The sequence below is a fragment of the Perca fluviatilis genome, chromosome 9, assembly GCF_010015445.1.
Source record: "Perca fluviatilis chromosome 9, GENO_Pfluv_1.0, whole genome shotgun sequence".
In the NCBI taxonomy this organism is placed as follows: Eukaryota; Metazoa; Chordata; class Actinopteri; order Perciformes; family Percidae; genus Perca; species Perca fluviatilis.
In genome coordinates this window covers 24,234,242-24,258,643 of record NC_053120.1, presented here as the reverse complement: position 1 = coordinate 24,258,643, position 24,402 = coordinate 24,234,242, and the positions used below count along the sequence as shown (strand labels likewise).

General features: G+C 42.7%; 2 protein-coding genes across 6 annotated transcripts in view; both read left to right on the top strand.

Annotated features, from left to right (window-relative positions):
* Window positions 1–109: 109 nt before the first annotated feature.
* sac3d1 (SAC3 domain containing 1) lies at window positions 110–4,177 on the top strand. Of its 4 annotated transcripts, none has more exons than XM_039810517.1 (4): window positions 110–237; window positions 966–1,374; window positions 2,559–2,841; window positions 3,225–4,177. In XM_039810517.1, exons 1-4 carry the CDS (start codon window positions 209–211, stop codon window positions 3,689–3,691), a joined length of 1,188 nt encoding a protein of 395 aa, XP_039666451.1. In that variant the 5' UTR covers window positions 110–208; the 3' UTR covers window positions 3,692–4,177. The 4 variants fall into 4 exon arrangements, with proteins under 4 accessions (XP_039666451.1, XP_039666449.1, XP_039666447.1 ...); XM_039810515.1 differs by having other exon boundaries at window positions 194–237; window positions 963–1,374; XM_039810513.1 differs by lacking the exon at window positions 110–237 and adding an exon at window positions 266–715 and having other exon boundaries at window positions 963–1,374.
* A 399-nt stretch (window positions 4,178–4,576) lies between these two features.
* cpamd8 (C3 and PZP like alpha-2-macroglobulin domain containing 8) overlaps window positions 4,577–24,402 on the top strand; it is a 42,229-nt gene continuing 22,403 nt past the window's right edge. The window contains exons 1-26 of one of the 2 annotated variants that reach the window (XM_039810511.1): window positions 4,577–5,395; window positions 7,627–7,778; window positions 8,292–8,314; window positions 9,062–9,227; window positions 9,647–9,699; window positions 10,173–10,190; window positions 10,792–10,846; window positions 11,067–11,180; window positions 11,511–11,595; window positions 11,813–11,921; window positions 12,177–12,404; window positions 12,529–12,699; window positions 13,066–13,194; window positions 13,334–13,532; window positions 13,749–13,930; window positions 15,324–15,473; window positions 15,601–15,762; window positions 15,866–16,008; window positions 16,688–16,750; window positions 18,232–18,463; window positions 20,383–20,536; window positions 22,401–22,528; window positions 22,702–22,753; window positions 22,878–23,176; window positions 24,044–24,112; window positions 24,192–24,348. In XM_039810511.1, coding sequence (XP_039666445.1) covers window positions 5,310–5,395; window positions 7,627–7,778; window positions 8,292–8,314; window positions 9,062–9,227; window positions 9,647–9,699; window positions 10,173–10,190; window positions 10,792–10,846; window positions 11,067–11,180; window positions 11,511–11,595; window positions 11,813–11,921; window positions 12,177–12,404; window positions 12,529–12,699; window positions 13,066–13,194; window positions 13,334–13,532; window positions 13,749–13,930; window positions 15,324–15,473; window positions 15,601–15,762; window positions 15,866–16,008; window positions 16,688–16,750; window positions 18,232–18,463; window positions 20,383–20,536; window positions 22,401–22,528; window positions 22,702–22,753; window positions 22,878–23,176; window positions 24,044–24,112; window positions 24,192–24,348 — 3,379 coding nt within the window. In that variant the 5' untranslated portion in view covers window positions 4,577–5,309. The remainder of the gene's footprint in view (window positions 5,396–7,626; window positions 7,779–8,291; window positions 8,315–9,061; window positions 9,228–9,646; window positions 9,700–10,172; window positions 10,191–10,791; window positions 10,847–11,066; window positions 11,181–11,510; window positions 11,596–11,812; window positions 11,922–12,176; window positions 12,405–12,528; window positions 12,700–13,065; window positions 13,195–13,333; window positions 13,533–13,748; window positions 13,931–15,323; window positions 15,474–15,600; window positions 15,763–15,865; window positions 16,009–16,687; window positions 16,751–18,231; window positions 18,464–20,382; window positions 20,537–22,400; window positions 22,529–22,701; window positions 22,754–22,877; window positions 23,177–24,043; window positions 24,113–24,191; window positions 24,349–24,402) is intronic. The other variant, XM_039810512.1, reaches the window with a different exon arrangement.

Below are 24,402 nucleotides of genomic sequence, written 5' to 3'. Positions count from 1 at the left end.
TGGGGCTTGTTTAACACATGTTTTGAAATAGCGAAACAATACTACGGCAGGTTTCACTCATTGACATATATACTCACTTCAACTGTATATATAATATATATGTCAATGTATATAAGCCGTCGCGTCCCATTCAGGATGTGACGTTACGTCTACGCAACAATTTCTATTGGCTGATTCTGTAAAGTGACGCTCAGTCTTTAAAGCACCAATGAACCGCAGGAGAGCGCCTCGTCGCATGTGAGTACATGGGTTTTATTTCAAATAAATATGAAGCATTTCGTTGAAAATGGCATCCAAAGCCAAGTTTTCTATTATGTTGACAGCTTGCTTCGTGTAACTTACATAATGCTCGATAGTAGAAACCCCATTCGCGCGCTGTCTGTCTTTAGAAGCTAAGTTGGCTAACTGTTTAAGCTAATTGACTAACGCTGGTAGTATAACGTTAGACACCAGTAGCAACTACCAGTACGTTGTAGTGGTTACCAGCTACTATCTGGTAAAACGTTGCTGTTGTGTCCTTTGTTGTATCATAGCAGCGAACACGAACAAAGATGTCAGGCAGAGCTAACGTGACGTTACGATTGGAAAAACAGTGCAGCTCACTTAACTCAAAGATTGAAAGGCAGTGGTACACGCATAAGCTGAACTTGAAATAACTTCCCTTGATGTGCCAATCCATGACATACAAAGTAAAAGAATTGGCGATAAAGAAAAAGTAAGTTAGCATACTGCACTCCCAATAGTGTAAGATAAAAGTAACTTTTAAATCTGTTTTGTGTTACACAAAGAAATATAAAAATATACAGAAAAAAGGTAGCCATTCTCAGTCAGAGCAGAATAACGTGCCAGTGGGTACAGGCTGTCGGCGTAAATTAGGGCAACCACAAAAGAGGAGAAGCAGTCTTTGTGTATGCTTATTGTATCTGATGGACTACATGTTCAGCTAACCTGTTTCCCTCAAGCAGCTCTCTCTCTCAGAGGAGGGGTGCACCAGCAGGAGGAGAATGGAGACAGAGGAAAGAAGAACAGTGGCGAGGCCAAGGCAAAGCGCAGGCGGAGGAGGGTGAGCGTTGTGAACAGCATGGAAAAGAAGCCGTGCCCAGGGGGACCTGCCAGACCATGTGCCCTGCTCGTGAGCTGCAGGACCGTGAGGTGCAGAACCGCCTTCACCGCTTTGAGATCTTGGCAGGCACAGAAAGAGTTCGACGGCCCAGAGGAGACCCCTTGCGAGCTGTCAAAGAGTATTCCAGACCAGCAGCTGGAAAAGACTCAACAAACCCCACTGACCTCCGTCCACCTGCTGTGTTGCTGAAAACTGTGTGTTACCTTATTGATGACATTGCTGCGTCCCCTCACCTGCACCCATGGACTGAGGCAAGTAGCATTTCCCCAGTCTCTGTTTTTACTGTCGTCAATTAGACCTTGGTCAAGAAAAACTATTACATATTAAGGGAATTGTTAACATATAATTGTAACTTTTGGCATCATACACACACTTGATGAAGTTTAACTTTACTGTAACACACAGACAGTTAGCCAACACAGCTTCATGTAAGCATCCTTCAAAACAACATGCGTGTCCAGCAACTTTTTCTTTAGAGTACCAACAAGGCCCCAAAATGACCATATAGCAATGAGTAAATATTAGGCTTTTTGACACACAGTGTAATGCTTTTTTACATCGCACAAGCCTCGTCACCTTCCTAAAATAATTGCCTAAGTCATTTTTTTAACAAAAATGATTTTGTTGCCTAAATCATCTCCTCATGGTGCTGGCCATCTCTGGTAAACAGGTTTGAACTGGTTGAACAGGTCATGTGATTCTACACCTTTTAGTATAATTGCCTATGTCAAGCATGTGACTTAAGCAGTTTTATTTTTTGTGTTTTCTGAAAAACCTGAAAATATGACATAGGCAATTATTTTAGGAAGGTGACGAATGTAACGATGCCTACAAGTTGACAAATTATTCAGCGACCAGTGGCCATAGAATTTACGTTATGGTCCCATGGCATGAAAATGTCACTTTATGATGTTTTTTAACATTAATATTAGTTCCCCCAGTCCTGCTCTGCCTTTGAGAAAATGAAAGCTCAGATGGGCCGATCTGGAATGTGCTCCTTATGAGGTCATAAGGAGCAGGGTTACCTCCCCTTTCTCTGCTTTGCCCGCCCAGAGAATTTGGCCCAGCCATGAGAGAGAGACATCATGGCTTTTAAACAAGCAAAGTGGCAGTTGGTCAAGGCCACACCCCCACCCTCCACCATGCCTCCATCATGCCCCCCCTTCTCTCTCCTCCTCAATAGCTACAGACAGAGAAATGGCACATACTAAGGAAAGCTCATTGTGGGACTGGCTCTAGTGGCTGTAATTCTGCACCAAGTCTGAATTTCGGGAAAGAGACTTCAGATACAGTATTAGGGGACCACTAAGGTCTATATAAAAGCATCCAAAGAGCACCATGTCATGGGACCTTTTAATGTTGAAGTTGCAATAATGAATACAGAAAAATAAAACTCTTCACAACATATATTAACAAAATGTAACTTATCTTGCAGGTGTACAGCTTTGTCTTTGATCGGCTGCGTGGCGTGAAGCAGGACATGATCATTCAGAGGGTGTCTGGGTTGAACTGTGTGGCCATTTTAGAGCGGACGGTGCGTTTCCTCATCTATGCCTCATATCGGCTTTGCGGTGAGCCCCTGCGGCTCTACGACCCACGCATTAACGACACACACCTACAGGAGAGTCTGAGCTGGCTGTTGGATTGCTACGCAACTGAAACGGGGCCGCATCCCAACCAGGAAGAGTTCCAAGCTCTTGGTCTGCTGTACAACTTGGGTTGGTCATTGTTTTTTTTTTTGATTTTTTTAGTACAAGTTTTTGCTTTGGTGTATTTGCATCCATGTTTAAACCTCATATAAATAAGCAGGCTATTGATGCAGAGGAGTGATGAAAAAGTTTGTCTGTTAAGCAGTCCTACCCTGAATAAGTTACCATTGGCAACATAGTGTAACCCCAGTTAGGAGACTTTGTAAACGTCCTACTCAACGGCAGGCATACTAGAGTCCGCATGTGATCTGTAGCTCTTTCTGCTCTAAGCAGATTCAAAACTCCTGATTTTTGAAAGCTATTTTAAAAGCTGGTCACCTGAAAGGCGTTCTTCCAACATGATTAGGATCATTTCTTCATGCATGCTTTCTTTTTTTCCTGTCTTCCCCCAGGTTCAGCTCGTGCCACGCAGCACATCATGGAGCTCTGTGAGCGGCTCCGCAGCTCTCCTGCCATCGCACTCGCTCTTTCCATCAACCGAGCTTTTCTGGAGCGAAACCCCGTGCGTATGCTCCGATTGGCTCGGAGGTTGAACTTCATACAGGGCTGCGCTCTGCACCGTCACCTGGTGACGTGTCGAAGAGATCTGCTGCTCATATACAGCCACGGATACTGCAGCCGCAACTGTCGCTTTCCTCTCGACGGACTGGCTCAGCTCTTGTTCTTAGACGCGTCACTCACAGCCCGACTCTGTCGGGCATATGGAGTGGTTGTTAATCAGGGCAACCAATTGGTTTTCTCCAAGGCTGCTTTCACTGAGCCTGAGAAGGGGAAACTGCATTGTCAAACGTATCACAACATAGTGGCAGAGAAACAGAAAGATCTCAGTGTTGGGAACATCATTCACGGTTGCGTTTGACAAATAAAAAGAGTAAATCAGTAATACAAGTAATGAATGGTACCCCTAGGGTGTGCTCCTGTACCTCCACAGGGAGACCAGTGCTACTGGCAGGGATTTAAGGTCTAGTTTATTAACACTTTTGCAGTGGTTTCATCTTTCTACTGTTGTTATCTTATTGGATTTGAGCCTTGGGGCATCTTTCTAGGACACATGTTCAACATAAGGGTCAGGGATTTAATGATGTGCTCTGAGTTCAGCAGTGAAAGGTTCCCTTTTTGGTTCTGGAGGTGCTTTTTAATCCTGATCATGCATTTGGTGCATTAAGATGTGAATTTCTTTAATATTGTTACTGATCATGTTACGGTTTAAATGTTATGTTAATTTCATACCATGTTTTTTTAATTCTTTTCAAGCATTTCAGAAAACCTACTGTGCAACAGTGTTATTCTCATTAATGCAGTACCTCAGAAGTATTTAAATAAATGTTTTGTTACCTAAAAGAAATGCCCTTGGTCCTTCTTTGAACTCAGAGACTTAATGGCATCTAAGCTCTCTTACCACTTGAGGGCAGCAGATATCTATAGAGGGCATCAACCGACTTCACTCCACATTTTCATCCAACCATAAATTATTTGCTAGATAACATTACATATCCATGATCGGAAAGGAGCTGGATGAAGTCTTCTTTTACCAGTGCCTTTCTCAGATGAGACAACAAGCACTGTCGGTCCGTTAACAGCCAGTTTTACAGAGAGAGAGAGAGAGAAAAAAAAAAGTAAATATAAGCAAGTACAAAAAGAAGTGATTAAAATGCTACAAGTGTTTTGCTTAGTGTTTTTTTTTTTCTAAACTGTTCCAACGCAAAAGGAACCAGTTGTAGCCGGTCTTCATCTTTTGAGATGTCAACCGAACCGAACCAGTTGTAGCCGGTCTTCATCTTCTGAGATGTCAGCTGGACCAGAAGTATGTGCAGTGTGCAGGTCATTTATCGTTTTAAACGGCGGCAGGCTGCGTACCGCTGCGTACACTGGGGGTAGTCATGCTCTCGCAGCACAGGAGTGAGAGGAGCTATTGAAGTGAATGAAGCGCAGCCCGACGCCGATCGCCTCCTGACTCACACTGCTGTAGGAGCAGGGAAACCATAAAAAAAAAGAAGATCCACCGACTTAAAAGAGATCACCAGGCAACAATCAGGGAAGCAAAAGTTGCACGGATTTTACAAACATTTATTTACAGTGACATGTCTGCTCGCTGGAGTGGGAGGACGCTTTGCAATTTGTAATGCTGAAATATGAGAGAACGGAACCGGGGCGGGTGAAGGCACATGGGAGAGGATTGTCCGTGTACTCGGGGCTCTAAGAGGAAGAAAAAAAAAAAAAAAAAAAAGAAGAAGAAGAAAAAACGTGCTTGGAACTGGATTTGGCGAAGTGGGATGATTACAAAAAGTTGATCTTTGGTTCCGGACGAAGCTTTGCACAGCTACCATGCCAACCAACCTCAATGGATAGATCGACTGAGAGAGCTGTAGACACAGACTGTTAGATTTTCATTTAACTTCTCATTAGAGTTGGAAGATCCCAAACTCCTTCAGAGGGGAGAGCCGATATCCAGCAAATCTGGGTTTACTGAGGCCAACATGTTGCGGTGGTCTTTGACAGCTTTGAGTCTTTCATGGACTTTGTTCATCTGCAACGTGAGCAGAAGTTATGCGCAAGAAAGACCGTAAGTAGCCTGTGTTGCATGTGTTGTCTTTTGAAGTGTGGTGCTTTGCTTGAAACTCACTACAAGCATTCCCGATGCTCTCAATTGGGAATTGTAATTTACAAAACTTTTGTAAAATTTTTAAATAATTTTTGGTCACAGAAACATTTAGCATTTTAATTAAAATATTTGCTGCCAACATCTTTTTCATTGATTTGTAATATTTCCTGCATAATCAATGTTCTAAAATGTGAGATTGGATTTCACGTCTTTACCGATTATGACATACGATCACAACACCTTGACATTCATGTTTTTTTTTTTTTCTTTCAGTTTTTCATATTGGACCAGTGAGCATTCACACAGTGATGTTGAAGTAGTCTGCTCTGCTGATTTTTTTTTGTTTGTTTATTCTTTCGGAGAGGGTTTCTCATGCTAATTGAGATAAAGACAAATACTTAAGTAGTAGCAGTAGCCTGGTTTATTCAATTTATCCCTTCAGACCCAGAGGCAAAATAGGCCAAATAGACTTTTGTCTCTTTGGTGTCATCAGTCAGGCGGTAGCTGCTTGGGAGCTTAATCCTGACCTTGAGAGTTGTGTTAATGGTAAAGCGTTGTAAACAATTCTTCCAAGGTAGTCCAGGGGGGAGGGGTTGAGTTCAGCTCTATGTAGTGAATTAACATTTACTGACAAATGCAGGCTTGATTCACAAAAGAGAGCTTAAATCTTTCTCATATTATACAGCTCAGCTGAGGGAGACATTTGGGCAAAAAGGCTTAGAACATCAAACCATGTGACTGAACTGAAAAGAACTGGCTGTTAAAGACTTCACCCACAAGAGAGAACACAAATCCTTCTCAGGCACTGACCAGCTCTTAGCTGAGGACAAAAGTTGGGCAAAAACAATGAGAACTGAGTACATCGAGCCATGTGATTGAAATAAGCATGGTCTCCACCACCTGATCCGGGCTCATCCAAGAGCTGGTTAAACTCACTGTAGATCAAACGCGCAGAGTCAATTTCCTCGTATTATCTTCCTTCTCCAGAAGCCTTATTTTCCAGGGGATTTTCTCATGACTCTCTCTCAGGAACTGCTGCCTGCGGCTGTAATGCTGTAGTGCTGTAATGCCAAACACCTGATCTTTCTCTCAGGCATGCAATTGGGTTTGGGCTCGAGGCTTTGCTCACTCCTAATTTGTGTGATCTTCAGCTAAGTTTTCTGGGGGTGAGTTGGCCTATTTGCCTTCAAAATTAGAGATTGAGTGACATGGTCAGGACTGAAACAAACACAGAGATGAATTCAGTATATATTGTTTCAGGTACATAGTCTCCCACGTGTGGGTGGCATCATTCATTTGGGATTGGGTCTTTTCTCAAATCAAGTAACTTTTTGAAACGCATCACATAATTTGGTGGATGCTTTTATCAACTGCTCCACACGCCCTTACATAACCCTGAACAGACCACACTACTAATTTAGTTATACAGGACCACACTAACAAGAGCAAAGGGTCTACAAAATGCTTTACAAATTAAATTAAATATTATTATGTCCGTGTTACCTGAGAGCTATAGTTCCTCAGCGCCAGATGGCATATTCATTCATTTAAATAAAACTTAAATTGAGCTTTTTTTTTTTTTTTTTCTTCCTTCAGATTGTTGATAAGCATCAAATAATGACCTTTGCACTGTGGCCTCAGTGACAGGCCTCTTCCCTCAATTAAATGTCAGAGTGACTGTGTGGAATCTCAGTCGTTATTTTTTTCAAAACACACGCCAAGGTTCTGTCAGAGGTGCCAGACCACCCAAAGAGAACACTAGAGCAGAAAGCTCATTGGCCAACAGGTACCGTGTCCCTGGTAAACATTGCAATTAAACCTGATCTCGCACAAATCCATGCGGAATGTCCCTGTTTGTAATTGGATGTGTGTTTTGTTATGCATGTGGACGTGTGTGCACGCGAGTCAGGGAGAAAGCGAGAAGCGGCAACAGAAATGTGAATTTATGCTTAGTTCACCTGTTTGACTTCTTGCAAGAGAACTCACTGACATACACTTACAGTGGTACGTGGTATCATAAGAAGTGCAATTCATATTTGTCAGCATACAGCTCTGTCCTCCTCATGTCCCTTTTTTTTCTCTGACCTCTCACCTCTCCCTCTGTTTTGCCACTTCTACTTTTTCTCCTCCTCTGTGTACTCTCATGTCCTCTGCTCTCCTTCCATATCACCTTCCCCTTGCTCTTCTCACAGGGGTTATTTGGTCGCTGCGCCCTCGGTGTTTCGAGCAGGCGTAGAGGAGAGCGTGAGCGTAACCATCTTTAACGCGAAAGCAGAAACGCGCGTCCAGGTGCAGCTGACAGTGAAGGGACAGACGGTCGCCCACAGCCACGGCTCAGTGCTCGGTGAGAACAACGCTAAGGTTACACTGGCACAATGCATGACTTTTAGAGAGAAAACTTGCACTAACAAGTTGAGCTATGAGACACCTACTTTGTGTGATTTATTTAAAGGATGTACAGAGCAGACATGCTAAGGCAAAAATATAGACGTATATTGAAAAGCACACACAACGTGAGCCCGATTGACCTTTGCCCTCACTGTGTGCTCCTGCCCAGCTATGCTTTTCATTTATCTTCGATTGGAAGCACCAGTTCAGCCTATCCCACCAGTCACTTAGTGTATACAGTGTGTGATTTGTTTGACAGCACCATTAATAGATGGTGCTTGCTATACCTCGAGTGGCACAGAGACAGGCTGCAGCTGGATTTCCTGCTAACCCAGGGTGAACACCTCCAGGCGAACTCAACCACAGTCTAGTAGCTCTCATAACCACTGGATGTTAATGGTGTTATACAGATGAACTGCGATACAAGTATATGAAAATCCCACATTAAAATATCTCGTTTCCATTTTAGACAAAGGCACCATCAAACTAAAGGTGAGTCTGTTCAACTTGGTTCTCATTTGTCTTCCTCAGCAGTGGCCTACAGTAATATGCATGCTGCTTTCCAGAGATGTTTAAAATGCACGGCGCTGTTTAGCAGTGACAGCTGCACAGTAGTGAGAGCCCCTTGTCCGTTGTGTGCACATTCCTCAGGCAACATGCAAATCAACACTAACATTATTTGTAATGCAACATCTGTCTCTGCTCATTCATTGGGAATAAGGTAACAGCCTCAATATAATATGCAACAGCTGTTGACGTGCATGTATGGTCGGCCGCCCCCGAAGGCTGGAATAGATCAATCTAGTATACACAACTTGATTCTTCCCCTCTTTCTGTCTGTCTCTCTCTCTCTCTCTTCCCTCCCTGTAACCTCCACCCTCATTCTCGTGAAATACAGTCATGTGTAGTGTGCTGTGTTATAGCTTGGCATCTTCCTCTGGTGTTCACATTTTTTTAGTTATGCTGTAGCTTTACTTCTATAAAAATTGTATTTTAAATGTTAAAACAAGGTCAATTGTGTACGGCAACCTGGAGTAAACATTTCAAATTGACCTAATTTACTTTTTTGTTAAATCCAGCCCTGATCTTCTTTGTGTGTGTGTGTGTGTGTGTGTGTGTGTGTGTGTGTGTGTGTGTGTGTGTGTGTGTGTGTGTGTGTGTGTGTGTGTGTGTGTGTGTGTGTGTGTGTGTGTGTGTGTGTGTGTGTGTGTGTGTGTGTGTGTGTGTGTGTGTGTCCAGGTTCCCTCAGGGCTAAGAGGCCAGGCCCATCTGAAGGTGTGGGGGAACCGTCACCTCACAGAGGGAGGCTACATCTTCCACAACTACACCACCGTCACAGTGGAGAGCAAGGGCACAGCTGTCTTCGTCCAGACTGACAAGCCCGTCTACAAACCCAAACATAAAGGTTCCCTCATAGTGCACCTGGTAGTTAATCACTGCACAGAAATGCAGATAACCAAAGGCTCATTTTTTTTTAGGGTTTTGTCATAGAATCAAATTTGGTTTAAGAAAATCAGCCAAAAGATGCCGTCATGTTGACGCTGGATTCAAACTGAAGAACAAAGATGGAAATAAGTGCTGCGATTATGTGATCCTGATAGGTGTTATGGTGTATTCTGATTGGGATATAGCATTTGAATCCATCAAATGAATTCAGACAGTTAATTGGGTCAGGCAACAAGATTTTTGAACTTGGTCCATGACGGGCCACATTCATTGATCCGTACAGAAATACTAGTAAATGTTCTTATGCATGAAGGTTTTCATTTTAAAATGATGCAAACCTGCTGTATTTTACAATATTGTTTCTTTTTCTGCCTTTAGTGTTCATCAATGTCTACACTGTCACCCCCGACCTGAGGCCAGTAAATGACAAGGTAATTTTGTTTCCAAATCGGTGTTTATATTATACAATTGACACATTCCCCTTTTTACCATATGACTTTGGCAATAGAATGACAACATATTTAGCATGAACATACTTTTCCAGTCCTAATTGCTGGAGTTAAAGAGGAAGAAACCTGGTCTGCCGTGAGTGCAGAGAAATATACAGTTACCTATTTACAGGAGCCAAGCTAGAGTCCTTCCTCTCTTGGAATGTTAGCAACGGCTCCAAATATGCTGTGCAACTGTGCAGACAGACGGTTTATTGATGTTTTCAGCTATAAAGGTCTGCTGCTGGTACAGGGCAATACTCACTTTCACAGATGGATGATTGTTGGATAAGGAACGAGTGGGGAGAAGCGTTGGGAAGAGGCTTAGGATCCTCTCTCGGCTTCACAGGTTGTATTTAATTCATAATGTTTTGCTCTTGTCTTTCTCTTTTTTTTTTATTTTTTTTTTTTTGCAGATTGAGGCGTATGTTTTGGTGAGTGGAGGCTGGCGAGACCACCCAGGGGACAGTGGCAATTTTAGTTCCCAGTCTGGTCGAAGATTACAGAGCTGAAGTCAGGGCAGCTCACCTAGATAACAGGGTGCTCTTTGGAACAGTACAAGGATAAACAACATGAAAGAAACCTCTTCTCTTCTCTTCTTGGCTCTTGGTTTTGTCTTTATCAGTCCCCCCACCTCCCCCCCACACACACACACAACTCCACACACTGTGTCTCCCTCTCTCATCCTTACTTCCCTTGTTCATTTATTGTCTCTGTCTCTTCTCAGATCTTGAGTTGTTTTTTGGGCAAATAACAAGCCGCGGCTTCATAAGAAGCTTCGGGAAGCCCGTGCATGATTTATAGCTAGCGACAAACACGTGGATGTTTTCTTTCACTACTCTCTTACCTTAAACCTACTTTGACAGTGGTCTGACAGAAGCCAGGCATCTGGGTCAAGTTCAGTACAAGAACTGTTAGACCTGACTCAACAATTGTCACTGTGTAATGACAATATGCAAATGAATAACTAACATACACACATGCGTAAGGAGTCATCTTAACCCTGGTTTCTGAACGTCTAATTTAATCTGTCAGGATCCAAGAGGATCCAGGATGGTCCAGTGGAAAAGTCTAAAATCTGTCTGCTGTGGTGAGCCACCTCTTCTATAATGTATTTGCACCATCATTGTGCAGCTGATAGATTCAAATTTTATTGCAGTGCTTCTCTAGGTCATATTTTTACTGAAGTGATGGATTTTCTACTATTTTTTGTACTGTAATGTACTGTCGTATCAGGATGTATGTACATGGTTACTCACTATTGAGCATACAAGCATCGAAGGTGTTAACTAGAGTTCTCTGTCCTACAGGCGTTGTGAACATGAGTTTCCCTCTGTCTGACCAGCCTGTGTTTGGAGAGTGGTTTATCTTTGTGGAGGTGCAGGGCCACACCTATAACAAGTCGTTTGAAGTGCAGAAATATGGTGAGACCGTGCACGTACAAGAGAGTTGCGCACAACAGTAAATCACGTTGTTTATCATGAGTACTTTGTGGAGTAAATTCCCCAGTAGTTCTTTCTTGTTTTTCTATTTCTAGTGGTAATATGCTCACAGTCCATGTTTAGTGTATTTTGTTTGTGGAGTAAATTAAACGTTAAATTGAATTAATTCATAAATTAAGTGTTTCAGAAATAACAGACATCTTTAGAGACAAGAAGACACTCCTGCAATGAGTGGTGTTGTAGAATGACATTATTTTATGCAGAAAGCCACAAGACATAATACAAGTAACACTCTTGTCACCTTGCTCACAGTGATGCCCAAGTTTGAATTGATGATTGATCCACCGCCCTACATCCGTGATCTGAGCTCATGCGAGCAAGCTACTGTCAGGGCCAAGTAAGTCACTTCAAATTCATCATCATAGAATAGATCAAACAAAAGTGGCCCTTGTCTTTTGTGAGGGGGACTTTTGTTTGGCTCACCATCCATAAAATGGCGGTACATGTAGTAACTCTGTTTTAATACATTTATCATGCTTTTTAATTGTTTCTTGATTCACTGACCTTGGCTGCCTTGTAGATGTAGTGGTCTCTGACATTTCAATGTTGTACAGGTATACGTTTGGGAAACCAGTGACAGGGAAGTTGACAGTGAATATGACAGTGAATGGTGTGGGCTACTACCATGATGAGATGGGCCATCCTGTGATTAAAACCATGGAGGTCAGTTTCTTTATTCCCTGGTCAACAGGTATCCTGATACTGCGTGTTAATGCTCCCGTTTAGGAATTTAACAGCAAATTCAAGGCTGATTGTCGATTGTGTTGTCTGAATTGTTTGTTTGGGCTGAACTTTGTTCATGCTATTATTATCATACATACATTGTTCATAATTATTATTATGGGTGATCCGAAACCCTGCCACTAGAATTATGTTCCACACATTCACAACACCAGATCACTCCTCTGTTTTTCTTAGATCAAAGGTTCTGCAAACTTCAGCCTGTGTGTCAAAGAAATGATGCCTTTGGATGTAGCCGACCACTTCAGGGGCACTGTGAGCATTTGGGCGTCAGTGACCAGCATAGATGGGAGCAGGCAAACCACATTTGACGATTCAACACCCGTCCATAAACAGCTCATCGACATCAAGTACTCCAAGGACACGCGCAAACAGTTCAAGCCTGGTCTGCCTTACAAAGGGAAGGTGAGACAGAAAAATGTTTGTTAGGTCTAACAGCAGACAAATTAGGCTATTAGTGGTTCATATCTATCCTGTTGTCTGCTTTTTGTATTTTCCCACCTACACTTTATTAACTCTCTCCCTGTAGATTGAGGTGACCTACCCTGATGGGAGCCCAGCTGATGGGGTGAGGGTCCGTGTCAAGGCAGAGCTGACCCCCAAGGACAACGTCTACACCAGCGAGCTGATCTCCAAAGACGGCCAGGCCACCTTTGAGATCCCCTCCATCCCTACCGCTGCCCAGTATGTCTGGCTAGAGGTCAGTGGCTGTAGTAGCAGCAGTTTCTAGTGTTAGGTTGATATAAACAGGGTGAAGTGGGACGCTAACTGTCGGGGAACAAACAGTGAGGCAGTGAGGAGAGCGGAGGGTTTTTTATTCACCCAAAAAATATAAAACAATATAAACTTCTAATCTAGGTCCATCAAAGAGGTCAACAAAATATAACTTTACTCAAAAATAGCAACAACGAAACAAGATATGAACTAAACAAACTGACCTAACTGAATGAGACAAAAGGGGACATATACTGTATACTGGCTTGGCCATACCAAATTACACACAAGGGGAAAACCAAGATAGACAAACTATGCAAAACTTTTTTTTTTTATTTGTCATTTGGTATAGACCAAGGTGACTTCCATCGACGGCAAGACAGTTGGAGACCAGTACCTGCCCAGCTACCTGTCTATCAGTAGCTGGTACTCTCCCAGCAGGTGTCACATCCAGATTCAGAGCCCCAGCGCCCCCCTCAAGGTCCGTGCTGCCATTTTTCAGTCTAAATCCCCTGTGAACGTGGATTGTTGTTGCTTTGGGTTGAAACCTCATTATCACCATAATGCTACAGTGTCATCAGTAACATGATGATGTATTTGAATCTTTATGTGTGCGATAGGTCGGCCAAGAAGCAGAAGTTGCTTTTAAATCCACCTGTCCCTGTAACTTCACCCTACACTACGAGGTGGCATCCAGGGGGAACATCATCCTATCAGGTCAACAACCAGCCAACCTGACTGCCTCGCACCGAGGAAAAAGAGCAACAGTCACCTTTGAAAAAAACATTCACACCACCCAGCTGCCTCCCTCCGCCTCTGGTAAGTACGTTTTTATCCCTTGGATTTTAATAGATTGGTTTACACATGTTAGGAGGTCTGTTGTGTTTTTTAGTAGTTTCATCGTAGTAGCAGTCAGCAGGCCAGCACTTTATTAAAGCATCACGCTGTTCTTTTGATTGTGTATGATACAGCGTCCCAGCATCTTTATCACTGATGTCTTTAACGTCAGTGTCCTTTTTGCGGTCACTCTGCCAGGTGTTGCAGACTCCTCCTCCTCCTCCCAGGCCGAGATGGACAGCTGCGTGTCGTATCTACGTTTCCCTGTTAGCCACAGCATGGCACCACTCAGCCGTCTGCTAGTCTACTATGTGAGGGAAAATGGCGAAGGCGTCACGGACAGTCTGCAAATCCCCATCCAGCCTAACTTTGAGAACCAGGTTTGCATTATTGAAACATAAGGCTCCGATGTATATGAAAAAGGCTTTATTCCCTGCTTTCTCCTGCCCATTGGTAGTCCACACAGAGGGCATTCAATATGATTTATATCGGCATTATTCACCACAACATGTGAATGAATAGACAAAAATCTCTCTCTTTATAAACTTTTATTTCTCCTGAGCAAAGCATTTTATCTGTAATACCCTTTATTCCCCTATTTATTCACCTGTATTAACACACATTCATATACAAACGTATTAAACCTATGGTAACTGGGGGGAAGGTCCTTGCCCAAACATTGATGTTCGATAGGAATTAGTTATTATAAAAATGGCATAGCTTTGTTATGTAATATTTAGTAAAAACCTGGGAAAAGGTCTGTATACATTTTGAAGCTGAGTCCAAGTATCCATGCACCAGCTCTGTCCACAGTGTAATGTCTGTAAACAAACAGCTGTGTTGGCCTGGGAGAGCTCCCCAGTTCCTGCCTGCATTAGGTGGAGTTAACTCCCTGAAGTATTTACAGCTCCCTGGTATGCCATTACAACACTGTGTGTGTGTGTGTGTGTGTGTGTGTGTGTGTGTGTGTGTGTGTGTGTGTGTGTGTGTGGGTTGTGTTTGTGTGTGTGTGTGTGTGTGTGTGTGTGTGTGTGTGTGTGTGTGTGTGTGTGTGTGTGTGTGTGTGTGTGTGTGTGTGTTGGGGGAGGGGGGTTGCGAGGGCATGATTAGACAGAGGCCATGCAGGCCGTAGGAGATGAGTGGGGTCGTGACAACAGAGGATGACAGGTTACAGAGTGGTGAAAGGAGGGCATCTAATTTGTGACTGCGCTGCTGAAAGCTAGTTTTCACGTGTGAAAGTTCATGGCTGACTCTCACCATCCCTCCCTCTTTCAAAGCCTGTAGTTTTCCACTCTCTGTCCTTATGTTTCCCATCACATCATACTATTTAACAGTGTAGGATTGATGTTTGTCTACTGTACATGATACAGAAAATAAGAACTACTAAAGAACTTTCGGGCAACACTGCCAACCAGTGCGGACACATTTATCAGTTAATTAATTAGAAGATCAACATAAAAGGAATCAACAACAACTTTAATAATTGATTTATCATTTATGCCATTCATCAGAAAAAGTGAGGATTTGTTTTTGAAAATTGGCATTTTTCACTGTTATAAACCCAATGCTTAATGAATCGACGGAACTAAAAATGTGTCCGCAGATTAATCAATAACTAAACGAATTGTTAGTTGCATCACTACTGCCAACTATTGGTTGAGGTTGAATGCACAATATTGTGGTCTAAACAACTTGTTGTGTAAATGCATGCTGGTCCATAGAAATGTTATGGTTAAGGGTATCGTCCGTTGAATTGTGTTGGTTGGTTTGCAGGTGTCGGTTTCTCTGTCAAATAATGAGTCCATGCCAGGGGACCCCGTGACCCTGCACGTCCGGGGAGAAAAAGGCTCCTGTGTGTGTGTGGCCACTGTGGATAAGAGCCTTTATCTATTAAAGCCCGACTTCCAGCTCAGTCCAGACAAGGTCGGTCCTAAGTTTAGCGGTTTTTCGCTATCACGATGTCCACCTTAAAAATGTGAATTAATCTTTTATTAAGTCTTAACTGTTGTTTTTCTTAAAACAAGGAAATGAATGTGTTTCCTCTGGGCAGGTGTTTAGAGAGCTAGCAGAATTTGACGTTTCCGATGCCTTCGGCATTCTTAAAGATGACGGACACTTCTGGTGGCCTGGGCTGTCGTCAAAGAGACGCAGGCGCTCCTCTGTGTTCCCATGGCACTGGGACATCACAAAGGACGCACGCTTCGCTTTCTCAGTGAGAACATACACACACATTGTTTAAAGAGCCCCCAGTGATGGTACAGGTATAAGACATAGTAATCATTGTGTGTTTTTATTTCTCTGTATGTTTAACACAGGAAACAGGGCTGGTTGTGATGACAGATATGGTGAGTTTAAACCACCGGCAGAGTGGAAGCATGTACACCGACGAGGCCGTTCCCGCCTTCCAGCCGCACACCTCCACCTTAGTGGCTGCCATGCACTCTCGACCCACAACCAGGTAAAGGACAAGCTATAGAGAGGTCAGAGGTCGTCTCTGGGCATCAACAAGTGTTGTCTTATTTCAAAGGTTTTCTTAACTCATATAAAAACCTAATGACTATTTAATAGATGAAACCCACATGCTTTCTCAGATTTCTCTGTTAGGATGGTCTCTCTAACCATTAAAGGTCCCTGTATGTGAGTTACTTATTGCACTCTCCTTAATGCCGGATGGTAGAAAACAAGTTATTGATGAAAATCCACTGTGATTTTTGACTAGACCACACACAGTTGCTTAGGCATGAATCTTTCTGAAAACAATTAGAAACTATTTGAAGGCAAACCCATGAGAGCAGTAATTACTTAATGCTTCCTAGAACTATATTCTAGTAACCACCATTAGTCAACATTTCAGTATTTGTCATGCCTGGGTTGAATAAGGTCTCCAAAACGAGTAATAGACCAGAAAGAGAAAAACATGACAAAAGAAAAGAGTTTTGTTGGTTTGTCCATATTTTAGGTCTGCATTCCTTAATGCCACAAATACTTCTCATTCTAGTGATGAACATTAAACACATGACGTTACTTGACTGATGTCAGTGTAGAATCCAGAACAATATAATTTTTGCAATTATGGTGTTGTTTTATTGTGAGCAGCTGAAACCTTTTATTGATATCAGCTTGTGTTTTGGTTGCAGAGCAGAGAAGCGTAGGCGTACATTTTTCCCAGAGACTTGGGTGTGGCACTGCCTCAACGTCAGGTATTTAAATCTTTGTATAAATATTTGTGTGTGTGTGTGTGTGTGTGTGTGTGTGTGTGTGTGTGTGTGTGTGTGTGTGTGTGTGTGTGTGTGTGTGTGTGTGTGTGTGTGTGTGTGTGTGTGTGTGTGTGTGTGTGTGTGTGTGTCATGCCTGAGGCTAGAAATATCAGGTGCATCAGATTGTCTATACTTATATGGGATTTAGTCACAATCTAAAGCATTTAGAAGAGCAGAGAGATGGAGTGGGGAAGAGAAGAGAGTAGAAAACACACAAAACCCTGTAGGGATGAAACAGACAGGAGACCAAAAGAAAGAAACATTCATTAATTATAAGAGGAGACGAGAGTGGGGTAGAACAGGAAGAGGAAAAAAAGGTGCCAGTACCCTAATTCAGCAGTTGACATGACCGTTGCATGTGTCTTGGATATATTTATATTCATACAGTACGTATATCTTGTAGGGGTGACCCGGAATAGTCGACAGACGAATCGTCGTCTGAAAATGTGGTTATGAAACAAAGGATAATTCCATTCGGCTATGTGGAGGTGCTGAATGTCTGATTTTACATAGAATTGTTTGGCTTTTCACAATAAATCATGATATATAGCCTATTTTGGTATACATATCAGCTTATTAATAATACTGTTAATATCAATTAAAAGTTAGGGTACTCAGTACTGGTGAGTACCGGCCTTTTTCAGGCACTGAATATAGGTAAGGAGAAAAAGAAAGGAAAGGTGGAAGAGAAGATGGGAAGTTGGGGTAAGAAAGTGGTGCTGGGAAGATAAGAGATGGAGGTGAGAAGAGAGGAATGGGAGAGGAGAGGAAAGGTACGAGTCTAGCCTGGTGTTCCATCACTCCAGCAGCCTCCAGCGTTTTCCCCCTCTGGGTGTGAATGTGCCTCATTTAAATTGGCCGATCTTGGAACGGACTGTCACTTTTTCAACAGCTCCTTCCATTCATTTTCCGCCAATATAAATAAACTGCCCATAGATTTCCATATGCTTAATTCCTTTGGATGGGACTTCAGCTCTGCCTAATTTCCTGTGAAGTCTAATGCTCTGATTTCCCCTTTAGAAGTCTATTAAAGTGGATTTTGGGCAACTTTGATCAAAAGGAAGGGCGTACATGGAGTTTTTCAAGTTTATTATGCCCTGCAGCAGTTTGCCAAGACCAACATTAAATATGCGTTGCCAGTAATGAGCTCAGTCCATTTCGTCCAAAGAAACAGATCGGGCCAACACCTGACTGTCCCTCACACCTATATCCATTTTGGAGTGTTTGCTGTAGTTACATTGGTGCAGGTGTTGACACAGGTGTGTGATCTACAGTGATTCATCAAGCCTGTCCTTGTAGTCTGTGCCTTTTTGTTATTGCTTGTGTTGTATAAAACCATGAAAGAATGCTAAAAACCTTTTTAAAGTCACTCTTCAACTAAGTTTGCCACTCAAGTTGCGTCCTAACATGTGTCACTTTTACAGCTCTGATACCGGGGAAGCTGAGCTGCGATTGGATGTGCCCGATTCCATCACCACATGGGTGACAGAAGCTGTTGGCCTGTCAGAGGAAAAGGGGCTGGGCTTAGCAAAGAGAGTGGAGCTTCGTACTTTCAAGCCCTTCTTTGTCGACTTCACGTTGCCCTACAGCTTAATCAGAGGGGAGCAGACCAAAGTTCCCCTCACTGTCTACAACTACCTGCCAACCTGCTCTGAGGTAAGATGATGAATGAGAGGGGAAATGGACAGGAAACAAGTTAGGCTTCCACAGTGCAGCATATAAGACTCATCAGCAGTCGCTTAATCTTAAACTGTTTCTGAAGATGATAAATTGCCATACTCATGCTTTAGTGTGCAAGTTACATAACTGTTTGCCATCTGAAAAAAAATAGGTTTTATGGTATCTGCAGGTGTTGAAAAGTCAAAAAAAAGCTACCCCTTCAAAGAACTTTATTGTCATGGCACCGCAAGCCACCCAACCCTGGTGTCATGGGCTTTTCTCTGTTTTGATATGTTTGAAAATACACATAACATACTTAATGTAAATGTCACTGATTTTTTTTTTTTAAGGTTGTGAAACATTCAAAAACGCACAGTAAATTAATAATGATATGATAAATCTTGCGACACCCTTGGCCCTTCCTCACTGCACCCCAGGGTGCATCAACCATCTATTTTCTTCCACTTATTTGGGTCCAGATCCCGTTACTTTGGTTAATTATATCATTAGGAATTATTGTTATATATAGCTGGAAAATTCTAAAATATAATACATATAAAAAAAATCTAATAAATAATTCCAGGCCATGCTCCATCATACTTTCATGCTTAGACAGGTTTGATGGTGAAACTGGTAGTAAATTGCCTTCTATGTGGTATTAAAAAGGTCTTCAAAAGTCTTGAATATAACTTACGTGTGCGGATAACCTGTGCATTAAGATTTTATTTGTGCATTACTGGTCGAGCTCCTCACTGTCAAGTGAAAAGAAGTCGATGGCGACTTCATATGTTTCAGAGAAGACACGCTGAAAGTCTACACCCTTCCTGGAAGGAAAGTGGGAGATAGCATCAACAAAAAAAGGGCGTGGGAAATTGACCAAACAAAGTTGTCAGAAAAAGGGTTAAACTGCTAAACAAAGAAATAACAGCAAAAAAAAGACATGTCTTAAGCAAGTTGATTTTTGCAGTGTAATGGCATGAGTAGATAACAGAGGCTGTCTCCGAAGTAGGAAAGTTGTTTTATACAGCCCAATATGAGAAACTTCTCTCCGAGGGGTTTACACTCTGAACAATTTACCACACACTCTATCCTCAGTTTCAGACAAAGTGAAACAGTGTTTGAAGTGTTCACTGAGTAGACTCTTCCAGGTGCTGGAAACCAACCTAAAAACACATGATGTGCTTCATAGGTGATGGGCTAAAACATGCAAACCACTGTGATGGCCCTTACATTTTTTTTTTTATGTCTACATTAAGCAGAATGTCAAAACAATGTGATGAACTTGTTATGGAAGTACTGTATGTAGGTAGGCCCAGGGGTACTGAGGGACTGGAGGTGGTGGCCAAAGGAAGCACAGGTTGTGCTGTGAAATTCTGAGATCAGCCCAGTATGTTTAGCACTCACTTTGAATAGCCCTCTAAGCTCTGTCTTGGCCTTAAATGGGTCCATCCTGCGCTCCACACAGATGACATCATGATGCTTGCAGATGAGCCTGTTAAATGGCCTGTGCGTGTGCTGCCCTGATGTCATGTTAGGTGAATATACAAACCAGAGTAGCCCTTCCTTTGATGTCCAACCCAGCAACATGTGATTCCTATATTTTCTGCTCAGTTATTTACAACTCGTGGCGTGTGGATAAAGAACAGTTAAAAGATCCCTCTGCATTACTGAGCCCTGTGTGAAAATTGGACGAAGAGTGGAACTCAATCCCTCAGGGAGCTTGAGAAGCATGAGTCAGTCAGCATGGAAAATTCACAATGTGATTTAAAAATTCTCCCTCGCTTTCGGAGCTTTGAGGAGAACACGCTATATGAGGGAGGGGCGTGCCGGGCAGAAATGATGTAATTGTAGCCTGTCAGAAAAGATCAATTGCCTCTGATTTGTCTCTTCCTCTCCTCTCTGCTCTCCTCTCACAGGTTCATGTTAAAGTCTCTGTTCCGAAAGGCATAAAGTTTGTTGGCCATCCTGGAAAGCACCACCTTACCAGGAAGAAGTGTGTTGCTCCTGGGGAGGCTACACCTACGTCCATTGTATTGTCTTTTACTGAACTGGGGTCAGCAAACATCACAGGTAGTCAAGTCAAGTTTATTTATATAGCATATTTCACAATCTTTACAATCTGCACAGCATATGATACTCTCTGGCCTTTGACCGTCGATTCAGATGAGGAAAAACTCCCCCCAAAAAAAATCTTTAATGGGGGGGAAAAAAATGGAAGAAAGCAGTTACCATAGAATAAATCAAACTATTAACAATAACTCAATGGAAAATGAATGAGGATTCTTGATTTCTCTATTAACTTTTGTATTCCATAATTACCTCTGCCAAGGAGCTTATGTTTTCGGTTTGTTTGATTGTCCGCAGAATAATGCAAAGACTACTGGCCGGATTTTCATGAAACTTGGTGGAGGGGTGTAGCATGGGCCAAGGAAGAACCCATTAAAGCGGGCCGAATCTGATTCACAGGGGCAAATACACAAATTATTTTTCAATGTTGTTAACATTGTGAGATAGGGCATTTGGCCTTGGCGAAGGTCTGTGCTCTCCAGATGCCCTTCTAGTTTTAAATACTTATAGGCAGGATGGTTGGCTTTTAACATTATCTTGTTCCATGTACATTTTCTCCAGGCTTGCATTTTCACTGTTCGTCAGTATAAAAGATAAAATGAACAGTTGTATTACTATAAAAAAACAAAGCAACTTAAACTTACTTAAAGACATTATGTAGAGTTAAATTACTGCAACAATTTGGGATCAACTATTCTTATATCCAACAATCCCTGTCACGTGATCAGAAAGGAGGCAGGCTCAGACTTTGTTTTGAAGGTCTGCTTCTGAGTCTTGATGTTAATACAAACAATGCAGATTAGATTGTGCTGTATCATGGAAATAGCGTTACTTGAATTCTTAAGTGGCGCAGCACTTGGAAAAATAGCAGCCTTTCACTAGGACGTCAGTGCCCTCAGTGTGATGCCTCACAAAAAGGCAAGCCTTTGACTTAAGAGAGCTCTGCTGGCCAAGGGGCTGAGCTGTGTGTGATCTGGTCACCCACCCACAGTTACAAACAGTCCCCTCCAGAACGCATGTGAGAACAAAGCAGGCCAGCAGTGGGGGAGCAACCAGAGCTGTGCTGTGACACTCAGTGGCATGTTGATGAGTTTGCAGGTCACTGGCGGTCAATGGGCCCCCCATGGCCCCACTGCTAGTCCCCTGGCCCCTTGTGTTTCCCTCTCAGTACACACACACAAAGAGACGCCACTGGCACAGGGCCACATTTCCAATGTGCTCCCCAGCAAGAGAACTGGAAGTCCTCTTACAGACGTGTTTGTCCTGTGTAACGTATGTTGTTGTCCACAAATGACATTAGAGATACGACCATATCCAGGTGTTAGTGACTTTTTGACTTCACAAACACATTTTTAAGTTTTCCCAATCCCTTGACAATTTGCCCATATTGTTATGATATCTATTTTATTATTAAATCACCCCATGAAGAGTGACTATTAAGTACTTTATATAGGATGAGCCTCAATGTCTAGATTGGCAAAGGTCAAAACAAGTAGTAGTCGTAGTAGTAGTAGTAGTAGTCACAAGTACTCTGAGAAGTACTTTGTAATGATAATTATAAACAATTTAAAGTGTCATAACTACCAAGCAACTCTAGGCAGGCCGATTTAAAGGGCCCCATGGTTTCCCAGCCCTACTGTTAGCATTTTATTTGATAAAACATACTGCATATAGATGTGGACAATAACTCTAATAACTACATTTCTTCCGTGTCGGTAAAACCTGAAATCCTTGTGGCTTTGGAGAGCAATACCAACTTGGCATGTTTTATTAGGGACCTAGCGACTGGCTTGGTGCGACACTCCAAAGACAAATTGAAAGTGAAATTGAAATAAGGAGCACTAATTTTGTCTGTTTTCTGCGATAGCCCGTGCCATTGCCTACAGTGAACCAAGCTGCTGTTCAGATGGATTCCAGAGCAAAACGAGCAACAACGTGGACGATAGAAGGACCCCAATTGGCCTAGATTATGTCCGCAGGACTGTCCAGGTGGAGGTAAGAGAACTGATATTGATCAGTGTCAGTTGATGGAGAACACTTGCTTTATATATTGTATTTATTCAACATTAGGTTAGAACTGTGTTGAGATAATCTGTCAGACCCTTTTTTTATGTTCTTGATTTATCCCACTTTTCCTTTTCTTTCTCTTCCCCTCACTCTCCTTGTAGCCAGAAGGCCTTCCCAGGGAATACACCTACAGTGTCTTCTTCTGTCCCAATGGTCAGTGCGGATATATTTTCCTGATGATATATGATTTTTAATAATTTTCTTGAAATGATATATGCAGAATGTCTATACTGTCAGTTTTACTAAACCTTAGTGTATTTAATGTTTCCATTCGCAGAGAGAATCCACATTTCTACCCCCAACAAGTATGAGTATCAGTATGTGAAAAAGCCGGCCAAGATGAACCAGTTCCAAGTGGCAGTGAAGACCCACAACGATGCCCATTTTGCCCTCTCTGCCAGCCCCCATGACAGTGCAGAGATGCTAGAGATCGTACTTGGTGGTAGGCAAAACACTCGATCTTGGATATCCTTGGGCAAGATGGGCGAGCCCCTGATCAGTGCCGCCACACCAGGCATTCTTTCTTGGGAGGAGTTCCGTAGCTTCTGGATCAGCTGGAAGGGAGGTGTGGTACAGGTAAGGAGATAAAGGAACTGTAAAAGAAGATACATTACGAAAAAGTGTAATGCTTTGGTTATAAACTTCCATCTCCAGTACTTAGTCTCACATTAGTCAGGAGTTGGATAAATATATGAATTGATTTACTGTGATCGATTGGGCAACAAGTGATTAACTGTTGCATGGGTGAACAGAAGAGCACTTAGAAAGTAGAAATATCCTGCACCAAAAAGTGCAACAGATTTGTGTTCAGATCAGAAGCGATGCTCTGACACAAAGAGAAGAGAGTGAAAAAGACTCAGCAGGCCATGGGGTCTGTGTGTTAGGAGGACTGGCGCCACTTTTACTGGCATCCCTTCCTGTAAGGTCACGCTTAACGGGCTGATGTCACTGAGGACACTCAGTGATCCATGGCCTGGTACTCGCATGGCACTCTCTGGCTGGCACACTGCTCCCCAGTCCCAGCATTAGCCTCGCACCATTCACCAAAGGCAGCAGATAAAAGCCTGCGTATTACAGCCCAATAGGTTTAATTTGTTGTCTTGGGGACGAGGTTCATTTTGGGTTGAATGAGCTGTGGGGCTCGGCCTTGCATGCTCTTTGGTTTAATGTGATTATGCAATGAAACTCTAGTACCAGAGAGGAAATGTGCTCTACATGGGTCTGTTTGTATGTTTGTGTTTGTGTGTGGGAGGTGAGTGAATCACACTGGCAACACTTGGCAGAAGGACATTATTAGTGCTCAGTATGAGGGAGTCCAAAAAAAGCACCAGTTGCTTTCTGAAGTGGATTTGTTGATCTGTCATGTTTTCTTGTTTACTATCTATTTGTGTACTATTCTATTTAAAGTGTTTTCCTTCAGCCACTCTGCATCATTCTCTCCAGGTGGGCCATGGTTTACATCCGTCCAATGAATCAGTGATCCTCCAGTGGGCAGGCCAATTCCCTGGACAGGTTTGACTCTTTCATGGCATTTATGTACGAGTTGCAGGAGTTACAGATCATTTAAAAAATCATTTGATTGTCCATCCAGGTCCGTCACATAGGCTTCTCAACAGGCTGGGGCTCAGTTGGGGAGTTTAAGATCTGGAGGAAGGAAGACTCCGATGAGAACCACAATGAGGCCTTCACTCTGGGGGTCCCGCACAACATGGTGCCTGGATCTGAGAGGGCCACGGCATTTATGATTGGTAAACTTTTTTTTTTTTTTTTATGTGTGCACGCATATACATATTACTGTGTCT